The 27,242-nt window shown below is 36.2% G+C and overlaps 1 protein-coding gene across 1 annotated transcript in view; it reads left to right on the top strand.

The window, feature by feature from the left end:
* The window catches only part of LOC150097981 (splicing factor YJU2), a 135,449-nt gene extending 111,083 nt beyond the window's left edge, over window positions 1-24,366 (top strand). The window contains exons 6-7 of the mRNA XM_090406410.1: window positions 13,848-13,974; window positions 24,153-24,366. Of these exons, the coding sequence (XP_090262536.1) occupies window positions 13,848-13,974; window positions 24,153-24,302 (277 nt within the window). The 3' untranslated portion in view covers window positions 24,303-24,366. The remainder of the gene's footprint in view (window positions 1-13,847; window positions 13,975-24,152) is intronic.
* Window positions 24,367-27,242: the final 2,876 nt, after the last annotated feature.

The following is a 27,242-nucleotide window of genomic DNA, read 5'->3' as shown; positions in this document are numbered from 1 at the left end:
ACAGAAGTCCAGATGGGGTCTTATTAAGGCTCGATACAGAGGAACAACAACTTGTTTTTCTCTGCATGTCCAAGTATTTTTGTTAAGCCAAGTGATTTGGTGAGCTGTTTTAGTCACTTTTGCAATGTGCCCCCTAAACTTCAACTCCCTATCCACCAGCACTCCCAAATCCCTGGCCTCATCAATCTCCTGGAGTATGGTTCCACCAATGCGATATACTGCTGCTGTTCTTTTCACCCCAAAGTGCATAACCTTACACTTTGCCACATTAAACTGACATCCATTTTTCCTAGCCCAGTCCTCCAAACTATCCAAATCATCCTGTGCACTCACAATTGCTCTACCCAACTTTGCATCATCAGCAAACAAGTGAACACTTCCTCTCAAATCCTTTCCAATATCATTGATGAACAAATTGAAAAGCAGTGGTTCAAGAACAGAGCCCTGCGGCACTCCACTAGTCACAAGCCGTCTTTTTGACTCCACTCCTGAATAAACCACTCTCTGGTATCTCTCCTTCAACCACCCTCCTATCCATCTTACCAACCCTATATTTATCCTCATCTGCTCCAGTTTACTGATTAGGGTTCCATGTGGTATCCTGTCAAAGGCCTTGGTAAGGTCCAGTAGTATCACTGTAAACCCATTACCCCTATCCAGTTCAGCCGTCACTGTGTTATAAAACGTGAGCAAGTTACTGAGGCATGATCTACCCTTCACGAAACCATGTTGTCCCCCATACAATATCCCATTTTCATCTATCCAATCCTGTATTCTTTTCTTGACTAATTTCTCTAAGACCTTGACAATGATTCCTGATATGCTAATCGGTCGGTAATTTATAACAGCAGTCTTGGAACCACCTTTATGCAGTGGAATTATTTTCCCCTCCTTCCACCCGCTCGGGACTAACCTAGACCCGAGACTCAAATTAAACAAAATGGTCAAGGGTACTGACAATTCTTTAGCTGCTTCTCGTACTACACGAGCTGGTATACCATCCAATCCCACAGATGTATTGACATTGAGGTTATGCAATAGACTACTCACCTCCACTTCATTCACCACAATTCCCGTATAATCTACTGGTTTATTCGTTTCTGCAATGTCACCACCTGGATGATATATTCTTGCAAAGTGCTCACTCAGTAACTCAGCTATCTCAACTGATTCAGTTACCTCCTTACCATCGGCATTCTTTAAAATCATTCTGCCATGTACATTTTTCCTTTTACTTGCTACATATCTAAAAAACTGTTTAGGATTCTCTTTAGCCTGCATGGCCAATGTTCTTTCGTAATCCTTTTTTGCTTTTCTTACCACACTCGTCACCCTTCTGGCCTGCGCTTTATACCGTTCATGTGCCTGCTGGTCACCTTTCTCCTTAAATTCCCTCCATAGTTGTTTCTATTTTTGCAGCTCAAGCTTAATGGTGTGATTCATCCATTTAACCCCTACTTGATTTATTATTCGGACTCTAGGTTTACAGTCAGCCGTTGCTTCATGCAAGCACTTCTTAACTACCTCCCATGCACTATCAACTTCTAGTCCTTGCAGTTGTACATGCCATGGCACTGAGCCAATCAAACTCCTAAGCTTGTCATACTTTCCAGCCTGATAATTCCACATGTACTCTGTCTTAATTGAAAATTCTACACCTTTAGCCACCTCCCAAGTCAAGACCCTATGATCACTCTCACTGATTGGTGGCAATGTGGTCATATTTGTTACAGCCAAATCCTCAGATGTATCTGAGGATTTCGCTGTAACTCTCTGATCCCTAGTATTTTCCATTACATGCTGTCGCAGATAGTTATCCCTTAATAACCACATAAAATCCATTCCTTCCTCCCATGTGTCCTCTCCTCACTCCAATCAATGCGACCATAGTTGAATTCTCCCATAATAATCACCCTCCTTCCACTCATTTCTTCTATTTGCTTGTGCATACTGTCACCACCATCTTTTCCATCACCTGGTCTATAGCAGCACCCAATTGTATATTTAGTTCTGCTAGCCACAATCTCACACCAAATGGCCTCAAATGTGCTCTTTTCTCTATCCTGCAATTCAATTTCTATTCTCCTTGGCTGTAGCTCATCAACAATACTCCTCCCCCCATTTTATTCTCTCTGTTATTCCTGAACACACTATACCCATCACATTCAATCCCACTAGCTATATCATATACAGTCAGCCATGTTTCACTAATACCAATAACCTGTGGTCTGGAAGTGCCAACCATGGCCAAAAACTCTTCCTTCTTGTTCCTAATACTCCTAGTATTAGTGTACATGAATTTAAGACCTCCATTAGCCCCAACCCTACCTTGATGCCTTATATTAACTATCCCACTCTGGTTTGTTGTCCTTATTTGCTCTAGCATATTATATTCATTCTTACATTCAACTGCCTCCCTAAGGACTGTATATCTACCCCCCCCCTTAACAAATCTAGTTTCCCTGAATTTGCACATCCACTACATTCAGCAACACTTTCTCAAGTCTTCTTACACCATAACCATTCAAATGCAAGCCATCCATCTTATATAGATCCTTTCGCCCATCAAACTCACTCCACACGTCCACAAATTCCACACCACTCGTCATACATAACCCACGCATAAAGTCATTCGCAATTATGGCCCTCCTTTTAAACATTTCACTGTCATACCGTGGCAAAAGACTAATCATTCTAACTCTCTCACTCTTTTCTTTTGCTACCTCAAACAATTCATTCAGGTCTTCTATCATTTCCATTTTATCTCCTTTCAAATCATTCGTACCTGCCACAACAATAATTTCTTTCACCCTTTCCTTTTGCTCTCTAATAGACTCAGTTACATCCTTTATGGTCGCACCAGGTTGGTACGATTTTGTCAAATCCTCTACTAACACACCTCGTACTAACAAGTCTCCATACAGCACTCTATCCTTCATTTTGTTCATGTTCACATTCATACGCCTATTTTTCCTGTCATACCTTTTATTACTGGTTGGTTCATTCATTCGAGAGATCGTAGTATAATATATTTTTATACGTTTTGTAATATATTTTTCCCAAAATGCATAACCTTACATTTCTCTACATTACACTGACACCCATTATGTTTTGTCAATTCTAACAGCTTGTTTAAATTTTCCTGCATGCTCTCCACATCATCTTGATTAGCTCTATCTAATTTTGCATCATCAGCAAACACCTGAATATTTCTTTTCAGGTTATTAATCTCCTGCAATCTCTCCATATTGCCTTGATTAACTATTACTGTACCTAATTTTGCATGTAGAAATTAAACAGGATTGGTCCAGCACTGAACCTTGCCACACACCACTAGTCCACCTGTTTTTGCCCCTCCATATAATCTTTTTGATGTCTGTCTGTCTGTCCAGCAAGCACCCTCTTATCCACTTAACATGTCTTGTCCATCCCCAAATGTTCTAATTTGTGTTAACAGAATTCCATGTGATATTCTGTCAAATGCCTTTGAAAAATCAAGATTCCAAGAAATTATATTCTTAGTTTAATTCTTTATCCAAGTCTAAGCAAACAAGGGTTGCTAAAGGATTAACTGCCTTAGTCTCCCATAATGCATAGCACATATCCTTATGGAATAATTCTATGCATTATGAGAAGGGTTACTATCCAGATTGGTTTTCGACCTTTATTGAGGTCTCATCAGTGGTAGCCAGACTCAGAAGTGATAGTAATGCAGAAGTCATATTTTCATATGCCAAGAATATAATTTCTTGGCATCTTTAATTTATAGTATAATGAAGTGGAAGAACTTTCCACATCTATCTCTAATCAAGAGTATTTTTGTAATAACGTGTGACACTTTTTGGCTACTTGTATATAGAAATATGACTTCAACCTTGGTATCACTTCTAGGTCTGGCATTAGATTACGAATTATAGCGGCTTGTGTGTTAGTGTTTCGTGTATTATTGATGGTGAATTGCAAATTTGATTGATATGTTTTTTAGCGATTTATGCTTTCGTGTCGAGTATTATGTTCACATGTATTGATCAAGCTTTTTGATTACGTTTGTAAGTTACAGGTGAGTAAATACTTTAATTTCAATTTTTAGTTCCGTCAGAAACCCTCTAAGCCTAATCACAGGGCATACTAAACTATATATCGTCTGTAGACACAAACTGGTGTTTTCCAGATTGTGGCTATGGAATTTGCTATGGCAAAACCTCTGAACGAGACCATTTTGGAGGAGGTTTATAATGAATTCCTCAGATTAGGAAAACTTCTGATTGATAGTTGGCCAGGAAAAGTTAAGCTTTTTGACTCATTCCCACCCTCTGCAGTCACAGAAGATAACTCGGACGATACAAGTGAGGAGCTTGTTACTCAGTTGCAGTCTCCCCCAGCTTTGAAAAAGTTCATGTGTGCGCAAAACCACTGACGCAGAACCCCCCCCCCCCCCCCCCCATAGATTTTGGTATGGAAGAGGATACTCCCAGTTCCAATCCCTCGACCGCCACGAAAGAGAGGGTTCCACCAATAGTCCTCCGGGAAAAGAAAAGATGGACACAATTAAGGTCCACCATGATAAACTCACAGATACAGTATCTCTCAGCCAAGAACACTGATGATGGTATAAAAATTCAGCCGGCTACTGTGGCTGATTACAGGAAACTTGACCAAAGTGTTAGACTCTAGCAATATTCAATACCACACCTTTTCTCTTAGTTCGGAGAAAAATCTGAAGGTGGCGGGGTATCATGGAGGATATAACTACAGATGAATTGAGGCTGACCACCACCAGGACCTGCCACCTATTAAGATCAGCAGAATGACTAGAGCAGACAAATCCCCTATGCCTCTGGTCTTGGTGGAGATCCACAAAGCCTATAAGAACATCTATGATTTAACATCTGTTTGTGGACTCCAGATCACCCCAGAGCCACTCTGTAAAAGGGCATCTACTGGTCAATGCCATAGATGCCAGAAGTTTGGCCATGCTCAAAGACTCTGCAAGGCAGAGTATAAATGCCTGAAATGTGCTAAGAACCACCCCACTAACACCTGCACCAAGCCAAAAAAAACCACCTCGGCTAAATGTGCCAACTGTAGTGGCTCTCATCCAGCAAACTACAAGGGATGTATATTATGGACCTGATCAGAGAGAAGAACGGAGCTAGGAAGAAATTTCGTAATACTCATGCTCCTCGGAACAAAACAGTTCTTAATAGATTGAACGGGGCAGTGAGAGATGCACTTAAAACTCATGGAAACCAAGTTTGGGATGAAAAGTTAGCCTCTATCTCACCTCTATCTTACTGAGAAACATCAGAAATAAAAACGGATCTCTCCCCTCCCCCATAATCTCTAACCAGGGCCTAGTTCACACAGATGTAGATAAGACAGAAGCCATAGTGAAGAATCTAGAGGTGCAGTGCAAACCTTCATATAACAACTTAGATTTCAATCACTTACAAAATCCACAGACAGGTCAGACACGTATTAAAACAACAAGATACCAGTGCTGACCATATTGCACCCACATCACTGTTGAATTATATGATATTATTAAAAAAACTAAAGAACAATAAAGCTCTTGGACGGAATCTCGAATAGGGTGATCAAGCTGTTGCCTCGAAAAGCTGTAGTGCACCTGACCATTATAATAAATGCAATCTTAAGACTTCACTATTTTCCTTCCACCTGGAAACTGGCTGATGTAATCCCTATACATAAGCCAGGCAAGGACCCATACCTACCTCAAAATTATCGTCCAATCAGTCTCATCTCCAATCTGGGTAAGGTTGCGGAGAAGGTCATCTTCTCACGACTCCAAACCTCCGTAAATGACCTAAAGAAACAGTTTGGTTTTCGGTAACACCATAGTACTACCCAGCAAATCCACAGAATTGTGGAATACATCGCCACCAGCTATAACTGACGCCAGTGCACAGGAGCTGTTTTCCTAGACCTGTCCAAAGCATTTGACAAAATCTGTCATTTTGGACTCCTACACAAACTTATCTCAGCCGGTATCTCACTAAAAATGGTTCATCTAATCCATTCATATCTTCAGAATAGATCAGTACAAGTCAAAATCAACGGTTCTACCTCATCCCAGTGCCATATCTTTACTGGAGTGCCGCAGAGATCCCTACTAGATCCATTGCTGTTTTCTATATACATGTCTGACATCCCGCACAATCCGATGTCTTCCATTTTGGATGTATGCGGACGATACAGCAATACTAACCAGATCTCTCCAACCCCATTTCATTACCAGAAAGCTTCAAGAAAACCTTCTCAAGCTGGAGGGTTGGTTCTCCAAATGGAGATTGGAAGTCAACCCCCAAAAAAGCTCAGCCATTCTTTTCTTGAAAAGGCCAATATCTCCTGCAGGAGATATGTTACTATTCGATACTAAAATTCCCTGGCAGACAAAAAGCTATCTTTCAACCAACACATCAAGTTTACGTGTGCAAAATCATCTAAAGCCATTGCACAGATTTATCCGCTAATTAATAGAAATAGCAAACTCGGCAACAGAATCAAATTGCAGCTATACCAGATGACGATTCGTCCTCTAATCACCTATGCCTCTCCAACCTGGAGCCACACCTCTAATACTAACATTATCAAAATACAACCAGTACAGAACAAGTGCTTGAGAATGATTCTGAACGCCCCATGGTATGTTAGAAACACTCAACTTCATAGAGATACAAATATTCCCTATATTTTCTCTTTCCTACAATCCTTAGCATCTAAGTTCTTCCTAAAGACATCCATACACCCCAACGATTTGGTTCAGCAAGCTGCAGCATACGAGGCAACGGACATATTCAAACATAGAAGACCAAAAGCTATATTAATCTCCATGCCCATTCAGGGCGAGCAAACTGCTCATAAATTTTACCCTCACTGTAACCGCAACAGATAGCAGGGAATATGAAAAGCATCTTGTTTCACCCATAAAGATATAAATGTCAATTGTCAATTCTGGGTCTGCCTCCCACTGACAAGACCTCAATGAAGGTAGAAAACCGGTCTGGGTAGTAACCCTTTAAGGCAAGTGATGTGAAGTCATTAGACTATGTATAAGTTGCCCAGTGAAGTTACTTCATACACAAACTTTGTTTGCTTACACTCGGATAAAGGATCAAACCAAGAATATAATTTCTTGGCATCTTTAATTTATATTATAACCAAGTGGAAAACCTTCAACAACTATACAGTATCATATTTTTATCTACCCATTCTTGAATTCTCTTTTGGGCCAATTTTTCTAGCACCTTTACCACCACACCTGGGATTCCGATTGGTCTATAATTTTGTACTGCAGTCTTAGAATTTCCCTTATGCAAGGGAGGTTCTAAGACGAGGGATATCCCATCTAATCCCACACCTATATTTACATTGAAATTCTGCAATATCTTAAGAACCTCTAATTCATCTGCTTCTCTTCCCACATCACTGTCTGTCATCAAATATGTTAGAGCAGTAACCTCATAGAATGATATACCCTTGCAAAGTGGTTACTCAACTATTTTATATGTTTCTGTTTCCTCTTGACCATCATCACTCACTAAGGTTACTCTTTCATAGTCATTCTTCCTTTTACTTGCCACATAATGAAAGAACTTTTTGAGATTTCCTTCTTGGCTAGATTCTTCTCATAATCTGATTTTGCCTTCCTTGGTCACCTTTCTTGCCTGAGCTTTCAAGAGTTTGATGGGAACTTTTCTCCTTATATATACTCCTCCACAGCATTGTCTTCTTCTGCATTTCATGCTTAATAATATTACTCATTCATCTAACTCTTATCTGATTAACCCTCCTTATTATAATTTAATATTGCTTCCTCTAGATGACCCTTAACTATATCCCGTGCACTACTAACATCCTTGCCCTGCAGTGTTTTATGCCATGGCAGAGATTTAAGCTTCTTCCTAAGCTTGTCATAATCACCTTTTAGTTCCACATATACCCCCTTCATGACAGAATGTTCCTCATGTTTTACAGTCTCCCAAGTCAAGACCATGCAGTTACTTTCACCAATCAACAGAGGTATTTATAACCTTGGTTATGAATACCTCTTCTGATCCTATGACCAGGTCTAATACTCTCCCACCCCTAGACCCTCTATCACATGCTACTTTAAATAATTATCTCTTACTAGATTTATAAATTCTTTTTCCTTCCTGCCATGTGATCATTCTTCCTTCGAGTCTATATCTCCATAGTTGAAGTCCCCCATAATAATCACTCAGCCTGTACTCACTGTACTAATTTGGCAATATGTCTTCCAGATCATCTGTGGAACCTCCTGGCCTATAGCAATAACCAACTGTATATTTTGCCATACTGGCCTTAATCTCACAACTGCCTATAACTTTTGGCAAGGTTGCACTAACCAATGTCCAAAACTCCTTCCTCTTGTTCCTGATACTTCTGGCATTAGTATACAGAAATTGTAGCATCCCTTTAGCCCCCACCTTTACTTTCTGAATTGACCACCCTATTCAATATTTTTGCTTGAGAGATTAAACTCCTCACTTGGTCATTTGCACACTCACTTGCTTCATTTCCTTCATACAAACTGACTTGCTTCCACCCTAATTGCTTAAGTTTCCCTGAATTTGAACTTCAGCATGCTCGGTGAACAAAGCTGTCTCTAGACATCTAAAACCAAAACTATTTACATGCAGTCCATCAGCATTATACAGATCCTTTTTTCTATCAAACCATACGCTTGACCACAAATCCTACATCATTTCTTCTGCACAATTACATATAGTCATTAGCTATGAATGCTCTTCTCCTCAGTTCGCCTCTATCATAGCATGGTAGGAGACTTGCAATCTTCACCTTTTTGCTCTTCAGTTTTACCTCCTTTACATCCTCCCTCATAGAATACTTCTCGCCTCTCAAATCATTTTTACCAACCAATCATTTCTTTCGGCTTACCTTTTTGCATCAGTATGGTGTGACTAATATCCTGAATTTTTGCATCCAGAAAACACAATTTTGTCACATTTTTATTAAGTACTCCCCTGATCATTGAGTCTCTGTACCTAATTTTCTCTTTAACTTGTTTTTCTTGTTTGTTCAGTTGGTCTTTATTATTCTCCATTATTCCTTCGGATCACCTGGTTCTCTTTTCAACCCCACTAATCTTTTAAGTTTCACACTTTGTCCTACAAAGTATAACATTCAAAATTTCTTTATTAATGTCTATTTCGTTCTCCTCTATTTCCATGGCCACTCATTCGATTTTCATAACATAAATTTTCCATCTTATCATGTTAGTACTATCCACGCTACTAATATTTGCTGCATTCTCGTCACCTAACAGACACTCACTTTTGAAACACCTAAATACACACTCTTTCCACATATCCTTTAATTTTCTCGATGAATACATTTCACACACACTGCACTGAATAAAATCCCACAAATTCAAATTGTCCAACATGGTCTTTGTGCTATTGCTCGTTCACGCATTGATGCCGTGCTGACAGTATCATATTTAAACAAAAAAAAAAAAAGTTTACTTACAAACTAACTAGGCTCTCTTAATCTCACACCTGTATAAAACAAAAACTACAAGTTAACCTAATATTCTCAAATAAAATGTGAGAAAGTCACTTATCCTTCAGGAGCGATAATTCTATTAAGCACATAATATGCCACCTGGCATCTAATACTTCGTGTACTGCTGTAACCTTTTATATGGTGCAGTGTGGACCATTGTCCTTGTGCCAATAAACCATAAATCAGTCCCACAACATAAATAGTTGGAAACCTACAGTACATTAGTACTGTGGATAGGCTATGGGTTTTTCTATTTTTAATTAATTTTATATCATTTTCTTGTATCTATTTTTTACATAATCTGGGAAACCTGCTCTAGAGATCAAACATGGAATCTCTTTTTAAGTCATTTCAGGCATCTAATAATCAGGATGGTAGTTTCACACTGGGCAATGAAATTTATCCCCCACTTAAAGACAATCACACTCTGAAACATCTATGTCCATGGTGGATTCAAACATGTAGCCTGTTAGTTGGAGAATGGATATACAAACAAACAATTTACGCATAATAAATTTACAAATATACCTGTTGTCTTTTTTTTTTTTTAATTGCCTCCTGGTAGGCAGTTAGTTGACCCTCCATTATGAAGCCAGATACAATTGTGATGTGGATAATACAGAAAGGTTGTGTTGATATGATTTCTGATGTAAAAACTGCTTTTGGAGTCCAAATATTCAATGCAATTGAATATTTCGTGAGCAGGATAGTAAAAAGAAGTTACAGCACAAATATCATCATAAACTTGATTTTGATTGCTGTGGTAGTTATCATTTCTTGAAAATATCTTTTTTCAGTAAATATTCTGTCCACACTAGATATTTATTGTACAATCCCATATGAAATTTACTTTCTTTTCAGTTTTTAAAAATTAAGCTTTCATTACTTAACAGTAAAATTAACTCAAATTTAAGTGATCTTATCGATCTTGTAGATTTTAGTGAACATTGCTACCTGAAATTAGCTTGAATAATGTAACCTGAAACTATATATCATATAGCAGGGGTGTTCAACCGGTCAATCACGGAGCAATTTTTGGCCGATCTCCTGTGTATTCCTCCTTACTTACAAATTTAATTAAAACTGAAAACATAATATTTTGTATTATTTTTAATTCGCTTTAAGTGTATTGCTATTGTTTATTTATTTTTCGTTAAAATTGTGAAATCAGTAATTTTCTTATAAATCCGGGTAAACGAATTAATTTGGATCAGTGGAAGTCAAACAGCGAGCCGGGTGAATACGATTATAAGCAAAGTGTAAACACTCGATTGTAGCTTAAATATTAAATATTCCAAAGCACGTTACATCGATTAGATGTTTTTGTAAATAACTCTTTTGAAGCTAGCTGTATATACGACTTTAATAAGAATATGTTAGTGTTAAAAACAAAGGCAATGTTTTTGTCGCCGAAGCTGTATATGGCGGCATTAGAAAGATTGTTATTGAAACTTGTATGAGAAAGGCTTGCAGGCTCTAAGTGTAAACATCTCCGAAGTCAGTCAGAAAGAGTTCAAACAACTTTCCGATGGCCAGCAACTTACAATCAAAAGAAAGCGGAGGAGAACAAAAGGCATGCCGAACTTGAAACTTAAGATGAAAGACTCATACTGATTCTTTGGGGGTTGCCAAACTAGAAAGGGTCCTGGTTCCAGAATTGCTGTCAGAAAGGAGGCTGCCCAGTCCAGAGTCCCCGTCAGAGAGACTACCTGGGTCCACGTTGCTTGAGAGAGGAGTTTCCCACTTCTAGAAAGGAGCGTCTCGGTTCGAGACCACGCTAGAGAGACTACTTCTAGGCCACAGACAAGGTCTCAAATTGCCAAAAGGAAGAGTTCCAATTGCCAGAGAAAAGTTTCCAGGCCAGGTTAATGTCAGACATTCACCAGTGTGTTGTGTTTTCATTACAATTTGATGAATCAAACAACTTCACTGATATTGCTCAGTTAATGGTATTTATTCACATGGTATTTCAAGATTATTCAAGTAAAGAAAAACTTTTGAAAATTATACCATTATTGGGAAGGACTAGGGGAGAAGACATTTTTTCGGCATTTGATGAATTTGTGAAGCAACACAAACTTTCGCTTTTTAAACTTGTATCTATTACTACTGATGGTGCTCCTGCAATGATAGGTAATAAATCATGCTTCATTTCATTATGTAAAAACGATGACAAATATCCAGATTTTTTAATGTACCACTGTATTATTGACCAACAAGTACTGTGTAGTAAAAGATTAAACACAAAAGATGTTTTGGATATTATATTTAAAATTGTAAATTCTGTTCGAGGAAAATCCCTGCAACGGTGGTTATTTAAATTGCAGGCAGATGATGATAAGGAACTTCTGTTGTACAATAATGTTCGTTGGCTCAGCAGAAGTCAATTTTTAGAAAGATTTCTTGTATTAATTAACGATATAAAAAATTTTCTTGATGAAAAAGAAGATATTTATCCACGATTGAGTGATAAAAGATGGTTGTTACACTTATCATTTTTAGTAGATTTCTGTATGAAATTAAGCAATTTAAATTTAGAGTTACAAGGTAGAGATAAAAATTTGGCATGTTAAGTTCAATAAAAACTTTCCAACAATACTTTTATTAAAGAAAAATATAAATGACTGCGAATTTAGATTATTCGTAAAATAGAATTAGTTGAGGAAGAAATAAATTCAAGATTTAAAGATTTTAATAAAACTGAAATGATTGTATCTTTTATCAATAATCCATTTCAAGAAAACTTGAACATCACAGAAATTTCAAATAAAATTAGTGGGCCGTTTGATATAAACCAAGCTGAATTAGAACTTGAGATAATAAACATTCAGAATAGTTGTCATTTGGAAGTATGCACGTGAAAAATTCTGTCGTGTTTTGGATCAACATACTTGTCAGAATTTGCTTTTTCAAATATGACCTTCATAAAAATCAATTAAGAAACCAAATTACAAATGATCGTTTGGATGATTGTCTGCGATTGGCCACTTCTTCATATCAACTTGACTATGAAAATATTGCAAGGCTCAAACAATGCCAAATTTCACATTAACTTTTTTTTTTTTTAATCAACCAGCATTTCCTGTAACTTGTGAGTTTGTAATCAATCTGTTGTTTTTTCTAACTTGGGTTTTCCAAAATAGAGAAATATTTTATTCCAATATATATATATATTTTTTTTTTTTGTATTAAAATAATTAAGTGATAAATAAATTTTTAAATACACGAATAAAGTTTTTAGTTGTTTATTTGTGCGTAAGCAGATATCAGGTTGGGGGAACATGATCTATATAAGAGAGTAAATCGCCGAATAACTTTTTATAGAAAAGTAGCTTGCATAGTAAAAAAGGTTGAACACCACTGTCATATAGTTTCAGTTGAAGTTAAAAGGAGAGGGACTAGCCAGAATGACATTCAAGTCTGTTCCACTAAAAAAACTGAATAGTTATCAGAATATCATTGACTTGCTTTTATGTATACATAATTTGCAGAATACATTAATATAGAGTCAGTTGCTTTATATTGCACTTTCCATATTTCTGCTTTGATCTTTCCTAATTTCCCTTTGTTAGAAACTGACGACTCTTTGAAGTACAATACTGTTTTTTCATATGTTTCTACAAGGTGAAACTGATTATGAATAAAAAGAATAACTTTTTAATGGTAATTTCATATATAACATGTTATATATACTGATTCAATGGCCCTGAGTCCCTTTTACGGGGAGGTATGGTACCACCTCAATCCCCCCCCCCCCCCCCCCCCCCCGCCATTTTTATCCGGGCTCGGTACTGGCATAGCTGACAATTCAGACCTATGGCTGGATGGATTGTTTTAAGTATTCCTGACTGTATCTGTGTGTGTTCATGGGGCTGGTTTGCCTGCTTGTGGGATGAAAAATTCCAGATAAACTGGGGGGAAAACCCTGCTGTCCACACCCAAGATCGGCTAACTTGGCTATGGCTGAGGAAGATCCTTAAACTCATGTCATCAATGGGAATCGAACCTAGGACACTCCTTCCTCAGGCATATGCTTGCGAAGCGCATAGCCACTAGGCTAACTACACGGACATATATATATATATATATACATACTGATGAGTTGACATTTGATAAGTACGTTAAAAAGAAAGAAGACAGCATGTTATAGATTTTACAGCCTTTTGTATGACATTATCATTTGTTTTAATGTTAATTGAATACAGTATAATATATTTATGAAATGATATAAAGTGTCAGTAAATATATATGTATATAATATTGTGTATTTTTATTAGCTCTTTATATGGTACATATAAAGGTGAGCCATTGAAAAGAATTGTTGGTGGTGATGATGATGCTAATCTGAAAAAGAAAAAGGTAGAAAAAAAACAAGTGACAAAATCAACTGATATCCTAACTGAAGTAAGTAATTCATAAATAGTACTTGTAAATAGTGAATGTTTGAGACTTTCTAAAATTGGATAGTATTATTAAATATAGGGTGGCCACAGTTGTGTTATTTCTGGTAGAATGGTTACATTATTTATCAGGCTGACAATGTTAACTGTTTATGTTACCTATTGACATCAATCTTATTGTTCATTGGATCCAGCTGGACTCTCATTCTCAGGCTGACAATGCTCTATTTCTTACAGATGATATGAATGTTAACACTTAGTGGCATCTGTCTGAGTTATTTTAGAACTTGTGATATGTGCAGTTTCAGGATTGCATTCTACAGCTTGGAGTACATTATTTTGAACAAGGTGATCAACAAAATATTCAGATACAATAAAAATCTAGCTTTTCACAGACATTAGTACATCAATAAAAACTTGCCATTTAGAGATAACACAGTTGGGAACCCATTGTATTCCTTAAGAGCAGCCCTTGCTACTGGAAGTCCGTATATGAAGTTGAACATTAGTATATTCTCATCTTTTCAAAAAGAAATTTCTAAGACTGTAACTAAAGATGTTCCAGAATCTGAGTCACAAGATATGGGAGAATTAGAGGCACTAAAAATATTTTTAGTGCCTCTAATATTTCTTAGTGAATAAATAGGAAAGACAGCAGAGACCAATTGTGAAGGGACAGGAACTTCTGTTCACGATGATAGCTTGCTTAAGAATATCCAAGAATCCTTCTACAGATAATCAGTCTTTCTCTTGAAAATCGAATTTGCAAGAATAAATCATCTCAAGAAGGATATGTTTTAAATGCAATAGATCACATTTTCCTAAAGACTGTTGTATTAGGGATAAATTTAATTACCAACATAAGAAATCTGGGAGTATAAGAAAATTCAGAAATACAGTCGTCCGTTCAAGTTACGTCTTTTCGAAGATACGTCCATCATTCCATAATGGAATAAATAACATCTTCGACTATACTTTCAAACAAGATGCAAGCAAGCATAAAGTAAAAAGGTTTTTATTTAGCAACAATGCAGTGGCAATAGCGCATTCAGCAGACCTCCCTCAGCAGTCAGCAAGCGACTTCAATAGTTCCTCTGTTGATTTTGTGTTTGAAAAATAGGTTATTTGTGTATTTATCGTTAAATATCTCGTGACATTTTGTGCAACATGGCCCCTACACACCCAATTAAAAAACCTAGTGAGGAATCACAGAAAAAGAGGCGAGGAATTGATCTTGAAACGGAGTTGCAAGTTCAACGACAGTGACGAAGCTATGACAAGGTCCTATCAGTGATTGGAAAAGCTACTTCCATCATTCATAGAAATCCTGAACCAAAAATTGAATACCTCTTAGCACTATGACCATAACCACTAAGTCTCTTCAGCATCTTGCAGAAATGTTCTCTGCAGTTAGCAATGGTTGAAGACATAGATCCCAATGTTGAATGCTACTTATTAGTAGAAAGGAAAGTATATGATGCATTTGCTTGCTATAAACAAATTTATGATGAAAAGAAGCAGAGGAATAAGCAAAGCACATCAGATATTTTCATCAAAAAAAACAAATATATTACACCAGAAGAGTCACAGCCTGGCCCTTCACATAGGGAAGATAATGAAAATGTGATTGTGGAGGAAGATTTGGGTGATTATTCTCCTGTTTTATAGTGGCAGTAATGCACAGTAAGTTTTATAATAAGGTTTAAAAATTAAAATGACAGCATACTTATTACTGTTAAGTCCCTAACCCCTATAACTCTGTTGGTTTAATGTATCGATTTATGTCCTGCCTTATGGAACGGAACCTCGACGCAAGGCAAGGGATAACTGTAATTACAATTCTAATATATTGGCAAGAACAGAAATATCAAAGTACTGATTGTAGCTAAAGGCATCAATTCCTGAAAAGTTTAATATAGCATTAGCTTCTTATGCTAATTCGGATAATCCTCTGACTACTCTACAAGAACAGTCAGAGGATTATCCCCAATAATTTAAACCCATTGATTTCTCGCTCTGTAAGATTGAGGAATTATTGATCTTGCTGGAAGGAGAATAGTATTTTACAAAACTAGATCTAAATTTTGGCTATTTTGAAATTCCTCTGAAGAAAGTAGACAGAAAGTACTTTGCATTTTTTATTAGATAGCAGAAATACTATGTAGGTTACCACAAGATACAAGAAATTCTGCCATAATATTTCTGTCTTATCAGATTTGTTTGGGGAATAGCCATATATTTAAAGAGATTAGATGAAGCAAATTTATCTTTCAAGTGTTTTAAATGCTGCCAGTTTTTCTTGAAAGAAGTTGAATATTTAGGTAATAAAATCAGTAAAACAGGATACCAAATCCATCAAATGTAGAAGGTACATTATCAGTCAAACCTCCAAAAACAGTTAAGCAAGTTTTCATAAATTTATTGGCATGTTAAATTTTGAGCTGTTGAGAACCTTAATGTACTTGACAAAGAAAGGTAGTCTATTCAGTTGGGATAACATTTGGCACCTTAAAACTGGCATTTACTAGAGATCCAGTTCTCATTTACCCTAAATTTGGTTAAATTTTTTTACTATGTACAAGCTGTTATATTGATAAAACTGACAATGGATTTTATAGACTAGGAATGCAGTTATATACAAGGTCACAATTTGGTGTTTGTAGTAAAAACTGTTTTCCTCCTGAAGAAGTGTTGCCAGGAAAAGTCTCTTTAAACAGTATTTACAGTACAATCAACTGGTAGAGGTTAGGGTTTGTGAAATGTATATTCAAGTAAAGATGTTAGATTACAAAATGTTTGTGTGAAAAGAAAGCAATTCAAAATGTCATAACAGTTTATGTGCATAAACAGATTTATGAAAATGAAATCATGTTCATTTTAATGTACAAAACTTATAAGCAGATCAATAATTATTGTTATATACTTTAATGAGAACTATTTAGTTATTCTATACAATACTTAGGCATTTCAAAAATTACCTAGATAAAGTATGAAATAAAATTCTTATTTTATTTAAATTAAGGGGATATCAAATCCCTGGGTGCACCTGTTTGACAACTCGTATAGCAGAGCATATAAGTTCTTTTCACTATACCCTTTGGTATTAATTTGGTCTAGCTACTCACTGATGAAGGCTGAAACCGGTCTGGGTAGTGACCTCCCACCATAATGTAATAACAGCATACATTTCCTAGGAAATGTGTTTTTACATTATGGAAAATACCAAGAATAGCGATCAGAACTTTACCACCTTTGCTCGGTATCGTACTACATACTAGGACTACTTGCATTAGCTCACGCTAGTAATCACCGATATTTTTATAGTTTACTATATTCGACATGAAACTCTGATTCCAATCTTTGAGTTTCTTATTTGGTTTTGAAACAATGTGGGATTTGATATCCCCTTAATTTAAATAATGTTTATATCGCCGAAATGAAGCCTATTGGCTCTTTATATTTAAGTAACTTAATGGGTGCACCTGTTTGACAACTCGTATAGCAGAGTATATAAGTTCTTTTCGCTATACCCTTTGGTATTAATTTGGTCTAGCTACTCACTGATGAAGCCTCAAAAAAAGGCTGAAACCGGTTTGGGTAGTGACCTCCCGCCATAATGTAATAACAGCATACATTTCCTAGGAAATGTGTTTTTACATTATGGAAAATACCAAGAATAGCAATCAGAACTTTACCACCTTTGCTGCGAGTTGCCTGTATCGTACTACGTACTACTTGCATTAGCTCACACTAGTAATCACCGATATTTTTATAGTTTACTACATTCGGCATGAAACTCTCTGATTCCAATCTTTGAGTTTCTTATTCGGTTTTGAACCGATGTGGGATTTGATATCCCCTTAATTTAAATGTTTATATCGCTGAAATGAAGCCTATTGGCTCTTTATATTTAAGTAAAAGTTCTGATTTCATACTCGAACTGAAATGACTCCATAGAATAATGGAATTATATTCTTCAGTGAAAAGGTATTCCAGGAAGGATAATTTTAAACTTTGGTTTCTGCAAAGGAGCTCATTGTTCCTATATATGTTGTCTTCAACTGGCAGGGTAGCAGTTGCTTGTGGTATTTGTGAGGGTATTGCTTACATTTTTCAGAATAGGTCTATATCATCAAGCATACATTTAAAAGTTTGGCCTCTCCCATTGCTTCTACTACTCCACACAGTATTGTCCAATTGTTGCTGGCCTGGCTAATATACCCATTCTCCAACCATCAGGTTACAGTTTCAAGTTCTGACATGGATGTTTACAATTGGATGATTGTCCTTTAGCAGAAGATACATTTCACTGTTACATTTAATGGGGATCTGAAGTGGCTTGAAAGGGTTCTGTTATAGGGTCCAAGAGTGGGGTTTCTGGACTATGTATAAAATATAAAAAAATCCTTAGTGCATCCACAATACAAATATAATATAAATTTATAACCTTTTTTGGATGGAAGGAAAAAAAAAATGTTCTGTACAGATATAGGAGAAGTTGTAATATCAGATTTTTTTTTTTTTTTTTTTAATGTGTTTACTACTAAACCTATAGTACATTTGTACCGTGGCTAGGGATTTTTTCCCCATTTATATATATATATATACACAATAGGTGTTTCCCCCGCGAAAAGTCTTCAGATTCCTTGGAGGTGTCACGAATAATAATAAATAAATAAGTATTGTAATTTTTTATTTTTACATAGTCCAGAAACCCTGCTCTAGAGACTAAACATGCCACTTTGTCCTTCAATAAGCATGATATTGGTCTCACACCAGTGATGAAATTCATCTTTCACCTAAAGACAGTCACAAACTTCCATGACAGAATTCAAACACCCATTCTGTTGGTTGGAGAGCAGGTAAACTAACCACTTGTCTGACCAGATAATTGTATGGAACATATTGTAATAAGGATTCCCTCTGAGAGGCTACAGCATCTAGTGATATTAAGTTGGACATGCTGAAATAAGGTTTGGTTTCCCACAAGGATGGCAGCTTCTCACTGGGTTTTAGATATGTCTCCTGTAGAAACTATGTTTCTACAGGAGGACTTTCATATTGTCAGTAATTTTCTGGTAGAATTCAAAATAGGTTTCTTGTAAAATACCTATTCTTTTGGCTTTGTAGATATTCAGTTTCGAAGAGGTTGAGGGCTTATTTTTGACTGGCTTGAGATTTTTCTATTTGATTTTGGGAAGTATGAATGGTCATCTCCTCTTCAGAGGAGATGACCATTCATACTTTCATTTTTTTTGTCTGTAATTGTGTTCTAAAGGCCAATTTATCTGTATGCAGGATGAAAAACCTGAGTTTCCAGAGAAAAAAATCCTGCAACTTTCATGAGATCAGCTAACTCACCTTCAGTTGAAAAACCTTGTATAAGGATTCCCTTCAAGAAAAATTCATATTATATCTGATATGATGGTGACATTTGTTTTCTTTTACTTCAGTGGATAGAGAGGTATCGGGTTTTTTTTTTTTTTTTTTTTTTTTTTTTTTTTTTTTTTTGTGGAGATTACTATTACGTGACAATTCCAGGGAGTCTGCAGGAGGACACTATCTACTGTACTTTGCTAAATACATCTTACCCTCTCCACTACTACCAACAACAGTATTTTTTTTGTCTGTAATTGTGTTCTAAAGGCCAATTTATCTGTATGCAGGATGAAAAACCTGAGTTTCCAGAGAAAAAAATTCTGCAACTTTCATATGAGATCAGCTAACTCACCTTCAGTTGAAAAACCTTGTATAAGGATTCCCCTCGTCACGACGATAATCGAACCAATGGAGATGGTGTCGATTTTTTCACTAGAGGGTTCTTGTTTAGTAAGATCATTTTAAAGTGTTTTCAAAAGTGATACCATTATGTTTTGATCTTATTAATGTGTTTGAATGACAAGCAAATGAAATAACATTTTATATTTGTGGGATCAGTATTAACCAATGCATGTTATGGACATGTTTCTACATGACTTGAACTTAGTGTTCTATTTTGGAAAATCCTGCTACTTTTTAAATCCTTCTGAATAAAGAAGAGATGTGACATTTTCCCTCTTGGTCATTTATCTGTTGCATGGACAAGTGACGGTAAATAATTATATGTGTTTGACATTTTCTGTACTCTTCTGTTAACAAATGACTCATATATAATATTTCTGCATGGTTGGGTATCTGTGAGAGCACAATAACTGAGCTTTGAGGATGAATTCATACTAAGTGAAATTTTAGATTCAGCACAGTGATTCCCAACCACAAGTAGGTGAAGTTCACTGGTGCCAAATCTAACATCCATGTGTGGATGGCATTGATCTAATAACTAATAAATGCACATGGAAGGGGAATATCAGGGTTATCCTGTTATAACAACACTACAACAAGCCAAGTCTCATAGTCCTGTTCTTGGACTATGAGACTTGGAGACAAGCAGACCATCAAGATTCCCTTTTCAAATCCATTGGTTGCAGTGCATGGCAAACAAGATTAGGATGTTTATGTTTCTACTTCTGTAGGCTAACTCACATTTAAAAATTGTTAGTGATCAGAAACAGTTGCAAAATACATACTGAGGGCTAAAGGAAAGAAGTTTGCTGCTGTAGTAGAATTCATATTGAAGCAGCATGAATCAGTTTAATAAGTTTCTCCATTATTTTGTAGAGTGAGATGAGAATGATACAGATTTGAATATGGGCTAATTTCTATGCAATATATAAGCCAATAGAATAAGAAAATGTAAAAGGGGGATTTAAGATGGGAGTAATTTTTGAAGTTGTAGGATTTGAGGACAAGAGGAACACTGCAGCAGAAAATATTGATTTCTTTCACTGGGAGAAAATTATGGGAAGTGGGGTATTGCAGAGGAGACTTTTCTTGTTTATCCATTTAGTAGTTCAAGGAAAAGTATGATGCCAGCAGAAAATCAGCTTTTTGATGTTACAGGAAAAAAATTCTCATCCCAGTGGACAGAATGTGTGACCAAGAATGCTGGTGAGGGATCAGAATACATTGGAAACGCAGCAAGTTTCCCACATTTATTTTTTGAAGGATTGATTTATGGTTTTACTTCAGTACATGTAGAAAACTAAGGTTGAAGTTTACAGAAAATTAGGTTATCTTGAATCATTTTTACTCTAAACTGCCCTGCACACTTGTAGGAGAACCAAGACTTGAATAATGAAAAAGTTCCTACTGGCAATAGCATAGTCATGACAGAATATCTTAAAACCCTTTAACCACTGTTTCATCAAATTGTTATAATTTGTTATTTTTCTTTTTCAATATGATATATAAGCAGGGCCATACTTGCACAGGCAAGTATGGCCCTGCTTATATATCGCAACAAGGTTCTACAAGGCTCTAGTGGGGCCCCTCAAAATTAGGGCTAATATAAGGACCCCAAGAGCACTAGCACTTCAGGAAAAGTAAGTATGGCTGTATATAAGACAAAATTAATTATTTTTTGTTCTAGGTGTTTAGCAGAACTTTTCAGTCCCCCCCTCGTAGTAAGTAACATAAACAGTGACTACATTGAATAATTCAGAAGGGGTTGAATTCCAGATGACTGGAGTAGAGCTCTCATAGTTCCCATCTATAAAAGAAGGGAATAAAACTACTCAATTTGAGAATTACAGGGGGATTTTAGGTTATAAAGATCAGGAAAAGTCATAAACAAGGTGACCAGAGATAAGCTTTTCAAAACACTGCAATATGTGGTATATGGAATATTATACAGAGCAGTACATAGTCTATATTTCAGTTGTAAGTCTGCAGTTGCAATTGAAAGATATATAGGAAGATAGTTTGATGTAAAATCAGGAGTAAGAAAAGGATGCACATCATCTATATGGAGCATATTATGAAAGAAAGTGGCATTAAACCTAATATTAGAATCAAAGATGTCAAACATAGCTCTTTACTTTACACAGATAATGTAATCCAACACACATCCTGTGCAAGTCTCCAGAATTCTCTTGAACTGAATAACAGCTGTAACAAATTTGCATGAAAATCAGCAATCAAAAGATCAAAACTATGAAAATAGGCAGGAACCTACAAAACAAGTAAAACATTTCAGCTTTGTAAGCACATTTTTTTAGTGAAGAAGGCAAATTATATTTGAAAATAGACAACGGAATAAGCTGGTATTGGGGGCGGGGGGAGCCAGTTGAATAAAGTTATACAGAATAAAAGAGAAATTAGTCAAGACACCAAACTAGCAGTATATAAGACATTGTTCAAACCAGTTTTAAGTTATGGATGTGAGAGAGGTTAGAAATAAAGCACTTCATTAAAGACTAGAGACCACAGATAATAGAGTTCTGAGAAGAATAAGGGTCCAAACAGATGACATCAATGCCAGAATCATATTAAAGATAGAGAGAAAAAGACCCAGAGGAAGGTCAAGGTGGATTGATTCAGTCAGAAATATGCCTTAGAAGAACGAAATGTTAGAAACGACAATATTAGTAATGTATGTAGACTAATTTTGAGGAAAATTGTTAAGAGATTAATAATAATGGTTATTCTTTATAGCTCTCTAATAGATAAGCTTAGGTGTTGAATGTTATAACTTATTTTAATGGTATTAACACCAAACTAATTATTTTATAAAAAAGATGGCTATTAACTAGCTTATATTTTGCTAGATTTCAAACCAGCCATCCCAACAAGTATGGTATTTTAAAAACACACAGAGCCAGAGCGATTTGTTCTAATGATACAGCTCTTTCCACAGAAGTCAAATATCTGCACCATACTTTCTTGGCCAATGGCTACAATTCCTACAAAATAAATAAAATACTACATAGCCCCATTACTTTCCCTCTTCTAATTCACAAGAACAATACATTACAGAGGTACAACAGAAAAGATAGCCAAAATACTAATAAAACGTGGCTTTCACACCACATTCAAAAACCATATGTTAAATTAGCAACCTTGATCTGCTCTCCTAAGGATAAACTCCATCCTCTAGCATACCTTGGAGTGTTATGAAGTTCCTTGTAACGTGGCCTACAGGAAGATCTGTTAACATCCTCCTTGGAGGACATAAAAAATACATTCATTATCATTATTATGGTAAGTCAGGACTGGCAGACCACGTTTTGTTTTGGACACCCCTTCACACAGGATTAGATGGAAGAAAATCAATATGCCATTTAGAAGTCGTTACAGATCAGAGATTATTTTTAGAGTCAGCCCATGGCTGTAAAGAATTCTCCTAACATGAACAAGTATGGTTGCATTAATTTGCCAAAAATTTGGGAGACTGCTATCTTAAGATCTATAAGATGTTATATTACTACTTTTTTTTTTTTTTTTTTTTTTTTTTTACAATATTAGAGGGTGCCATATTAGGACTAACTTTTGTCCATTACAATTTGAATCGTCTCACTTACTGTCACATGTAAACTATAACACGCATTTGAAATCCAGTGAAATGTAAGCCAGTTAATAAATATCTTTTTTATAAAATAATACTTTATAGCTCAGTGGATGTGGTGTTTGACTGCACGAAGGAGGACGTCTTGGTTTCGAATCTAGTCGGCAACTAGAAGAAATTTTTCTAAGCCTTTTTTAGACCGATTCCTGAGTTAATTGATCTCTGGCACGGGCAAGTGGGTTTTTTCTCCTGGAAACTCTGGTTTTTCGTCCCGTAAACTCAAGAAAATCGACCGCAGAGCCAATATTAAATACGAGCGTTAGGGACAACGAGGTGGCGGCACTTGTTGAGCCGTCTCTCTTCACTGCATGCTGCTTAATTAGTGATAGCCTTGGGCCAGCTATCTCTAATTGGGTACCAGTGGAGATTGAACCACTGTCTCCAAAAGTTAGATAGGGCTAAAACGGCCTTGCCTACTCCCTATATACGGGAATAAAAAGGCATTAGCTTATTCTGATTCAGCTCTAACAAATAGCATATCTGGGTTATTGTTGAATATCCTAATCTTTAGAATTGGGTGTCCTTTAAGAATTTAAATATTGTTATGCACAAGTCACTATAAATGTTGGTTACCAAACCTGGTAGCTTATATTTACTTGCATGCTAAAATTTGGGTATATCAACTAGAATATATTTAGTAATAAGTTGGGAGCAGTTCTAATGTTTTGGAATAATTCATACAGCAGAAGAGTGAGCATTGTAGTAATAATGAATGTGTATATATTTTTATATTTATCTAGGGAACCAAATTGGAGACACCCACAAAACAAAAGTTGGAGAGCCTTGTAAAACTTAAAAAGAAAAATAATCCTGCAACAGCAGGAACAGCTATTCTTGGTACCCTTGTTAGTTACTCAGAAAGTGAAGATGAAGAGCCTGACAACAACTGATGAACACAAATAGGCCTTGGTTATTGTATATATTTCATGTTAAATAAAGTTATTACAAAAAATATATTTTGTTAATGTCTTAAATAGTTCTCTTGGTCTTTAATTTATACCATTCTGAGAATATTTGGGCATCCTCACTTCCATGTTGACCTGACACAGTTATATTTCAGGTGGAAATATCATATCCATCATGCTTAAATGTTAGTTTTTCCCTTTTGTTATATGCCTTTGCAGATCTACAAAATCTTGTTTGTTATACTCCCTTGATTTTTGACTATACTGAAGTATAAAAATGGTATTGATCAAAATCCTCTTTTCATGTGGACTTGCATTTTTACTTCATCAGGTTTATCATGAATAATTTTTCTTACCTGTTGAATTCTGCTGGAAATTATTCAACTGAGAATACTGTTCTAATGTGGAATTTGGAAAAAAGTATGGTAAACTTTTTTATAAGTTGCATTTGAAAAGAAGCATGAATTGTTTTTCATTTAGATTGCAAAACATATTCATGATCTATTGCTGGTTACCTCATTTAATTATTTTATTTCATCAGTTATTATGATTGATTTTTTTTTTCTTTTTTAAATAACTTTATATTATTTCCAGAATCTTCAGGGTTTTTTTTTCTTTTGGCTGCTGGCTACAAAACATTTGAGCTATTTTTACACATTGCTTGGAAAGAAGTCAACAGACACCATGGTACCCACCTTAACAAGATGTGGGATTTTCTTTCGCTGCAGTGACTATAGCAGTCCTACAGGGCATACAAACGTATAGTAGCGATCAGTTGGAATTTTGGACCATTCTTGTAGGCATGTAATGAGCTCCTGGACCGTTGTGGGGTGGCTATCCCTTGACCTGATCCAACCCTCCAATTCATCCCACAGATGTTCAATAGGGTTAAGATCAGGGCTCTGAAGACCAATCAAGTGTCGTGACATTCATGTACACAAACCATGCAGTTACAGCAGCAGTCTTATGGCATTGCATTGTCCAGAATATTCAGATACCTCTAGGAGTTCAATGTTCGTGGTGCCACAAACAGGTCCGAGGTCAAACCAGAACCATACTATCACACCACCACCTCCGAATTTCATAGTTAGGGTTACGCACTCTGGTAAGAGACATTCACTGGGCATCTGCTTGGTAGAGGACGTAGTGTGATTCATCGCTCCATAACACAGCTTTCCAAACTTCAATGTCCCGCTGTACATGCTCTTTGAACCACTGAAGGTGACACTGCATGTGGGGTTTGCATATTGCAGTCTTACCATGCAAACCCATGTTGTTAGCGTTGGTTCTGAATGTTTTTGTGCAGATTCCTGTTCTAGACAATGCCTGGAACTCTGCATTCAATGCATCAGCCAACAAATGGCGGTTTTTTACATATCAACCTTCCTAGCACCCTACAGTGAGGTCTGGCGAGCCATCCACTGTACCACTGATTGTTGACTTGGGATGGCCCAATTTGTGAACGATTTGACGCCATGTTGCAGGACTATCAACAACATCTGTTCAAACTCCATCAGTTCCCTGCTTGTAGCCATTTCACCTAGACACAGTTGCTCAGAATTGGGAACATCATATTCCTCAAATTTATACTGACTACAAACTTGACTCATTACATGGCATAATGCACTTTCCCATGGGGTGTCTGTTGAATTCTTTCCAAGCAGCGTACATGACTTTCTGCTATATTATTTATAGATACACTTACTGTTTAGTAAGCATCTTCTTTTTTGAAATGCCTATCTTCTTGGCATTCTGATTTTTTCCCCCTGTTTCTTCAAAATAGCTTCAGATTTTGTTATTTAGTCTCAAATTTGAAGTATTTGAGACTAAATAATGTTTTTGAGCTTTTTCACCAATAGTATTGTTATGTTGAATTCATACATGGAAACAATTCATTCTTGATTTTTTTAAAAAACTAACTTTTTTTTCCCCCACTCTGCTACTCAGCACCAGACTATGCTAACTTTAGTCAGCTGTCATTTATGTGAAACATTCATGTGTTTAAGCTAAAACTGATGTTAATTCCTCTGGTATTTAATCTCAATCACATATCTTCAGAGAGTAAAAGATAATTATAACATACAAAAGCAACCAACACAAAAAAGTAAAACTTAATAGACACAAGGCTAGACTCCTAAATATGTAGGGTACCTCTAGGATTCCTAAGAATTAATGTTTCACATATTTTGAAAGTTTAATGCATCCACATATTTATTTAAATTAACTTGGTTTTAAGGACATTTGCATATTCTAAAAAAAAATTCTTTCACTTCTAACCTTGCGGCAAGGGAGCCTAGGGTTTCTCTTTTAATTATGTGTATAGTAGCCAAAGCATGGTCTGCTAGACCTGAATGAGCATCTGAATGCAGATGTATTTTTTGTTCTTCCATGCAGCTGATCTTCCAGCCTGCCCCTGGTAAGCTAACTTGCAGGATTAAAGATTCTTTAATCCTGCAAGTTTAATCCTTTCATTCTTATCCACGCTGCGAACTGAGAAGGTGTTTTACTTAGGGGAATGAATGAAGCCAGTTTCAAGTGAGGCTTTGAAGGTAACCATGTGATGTTTATTTTTACTACTAGTTAAAAATATTCATTAAATGACTGCAAAATCCCAAATTCCTGTCAAGATTAGACAGCATTAAAATACTTGCACTGCACAATCAATTACGTGAACAATAAAGTATGTATATCTGTTACTCAATGAAACAAATGGGGAAAGATTCAGAATGAAAATCAAATGTCTTTTCCTGAACCGAGATTACCTAATGAGATTTGACAATCTAGAAGTGCTTATGATTCTTCAACATGAACTTTCACTCATTTCACTGATGTACACCACCCAATCAGCTATGTGAATAATCCTCTTTGAATTTGTAAAGCACAGGCAAGACTTCCAAAAAAACTGATAATGCATCATTATCCTTG

Source organism: Typopeltis vanoorti, chromosome 16 (assembly GCF_054136105.1).
Source record: "Typopeltis vanoorti isolate ZY-2024b chromosome 16, IOZ_Tvanoo_1.0, whole genome shotgun sequence".
Taxonomy (NCBI): Eukaryota; Metazoa; Arthropoda; class Arachnida; order Uropygi; family Thelyphonidae; genus Typopeltis; species Typopeltis vanoorti.
The sequence above is the reverse complement of the archived record's forward strand: the minus strand, read 5'-3'. Positions and strand labels throughout refer to the sequence as shown.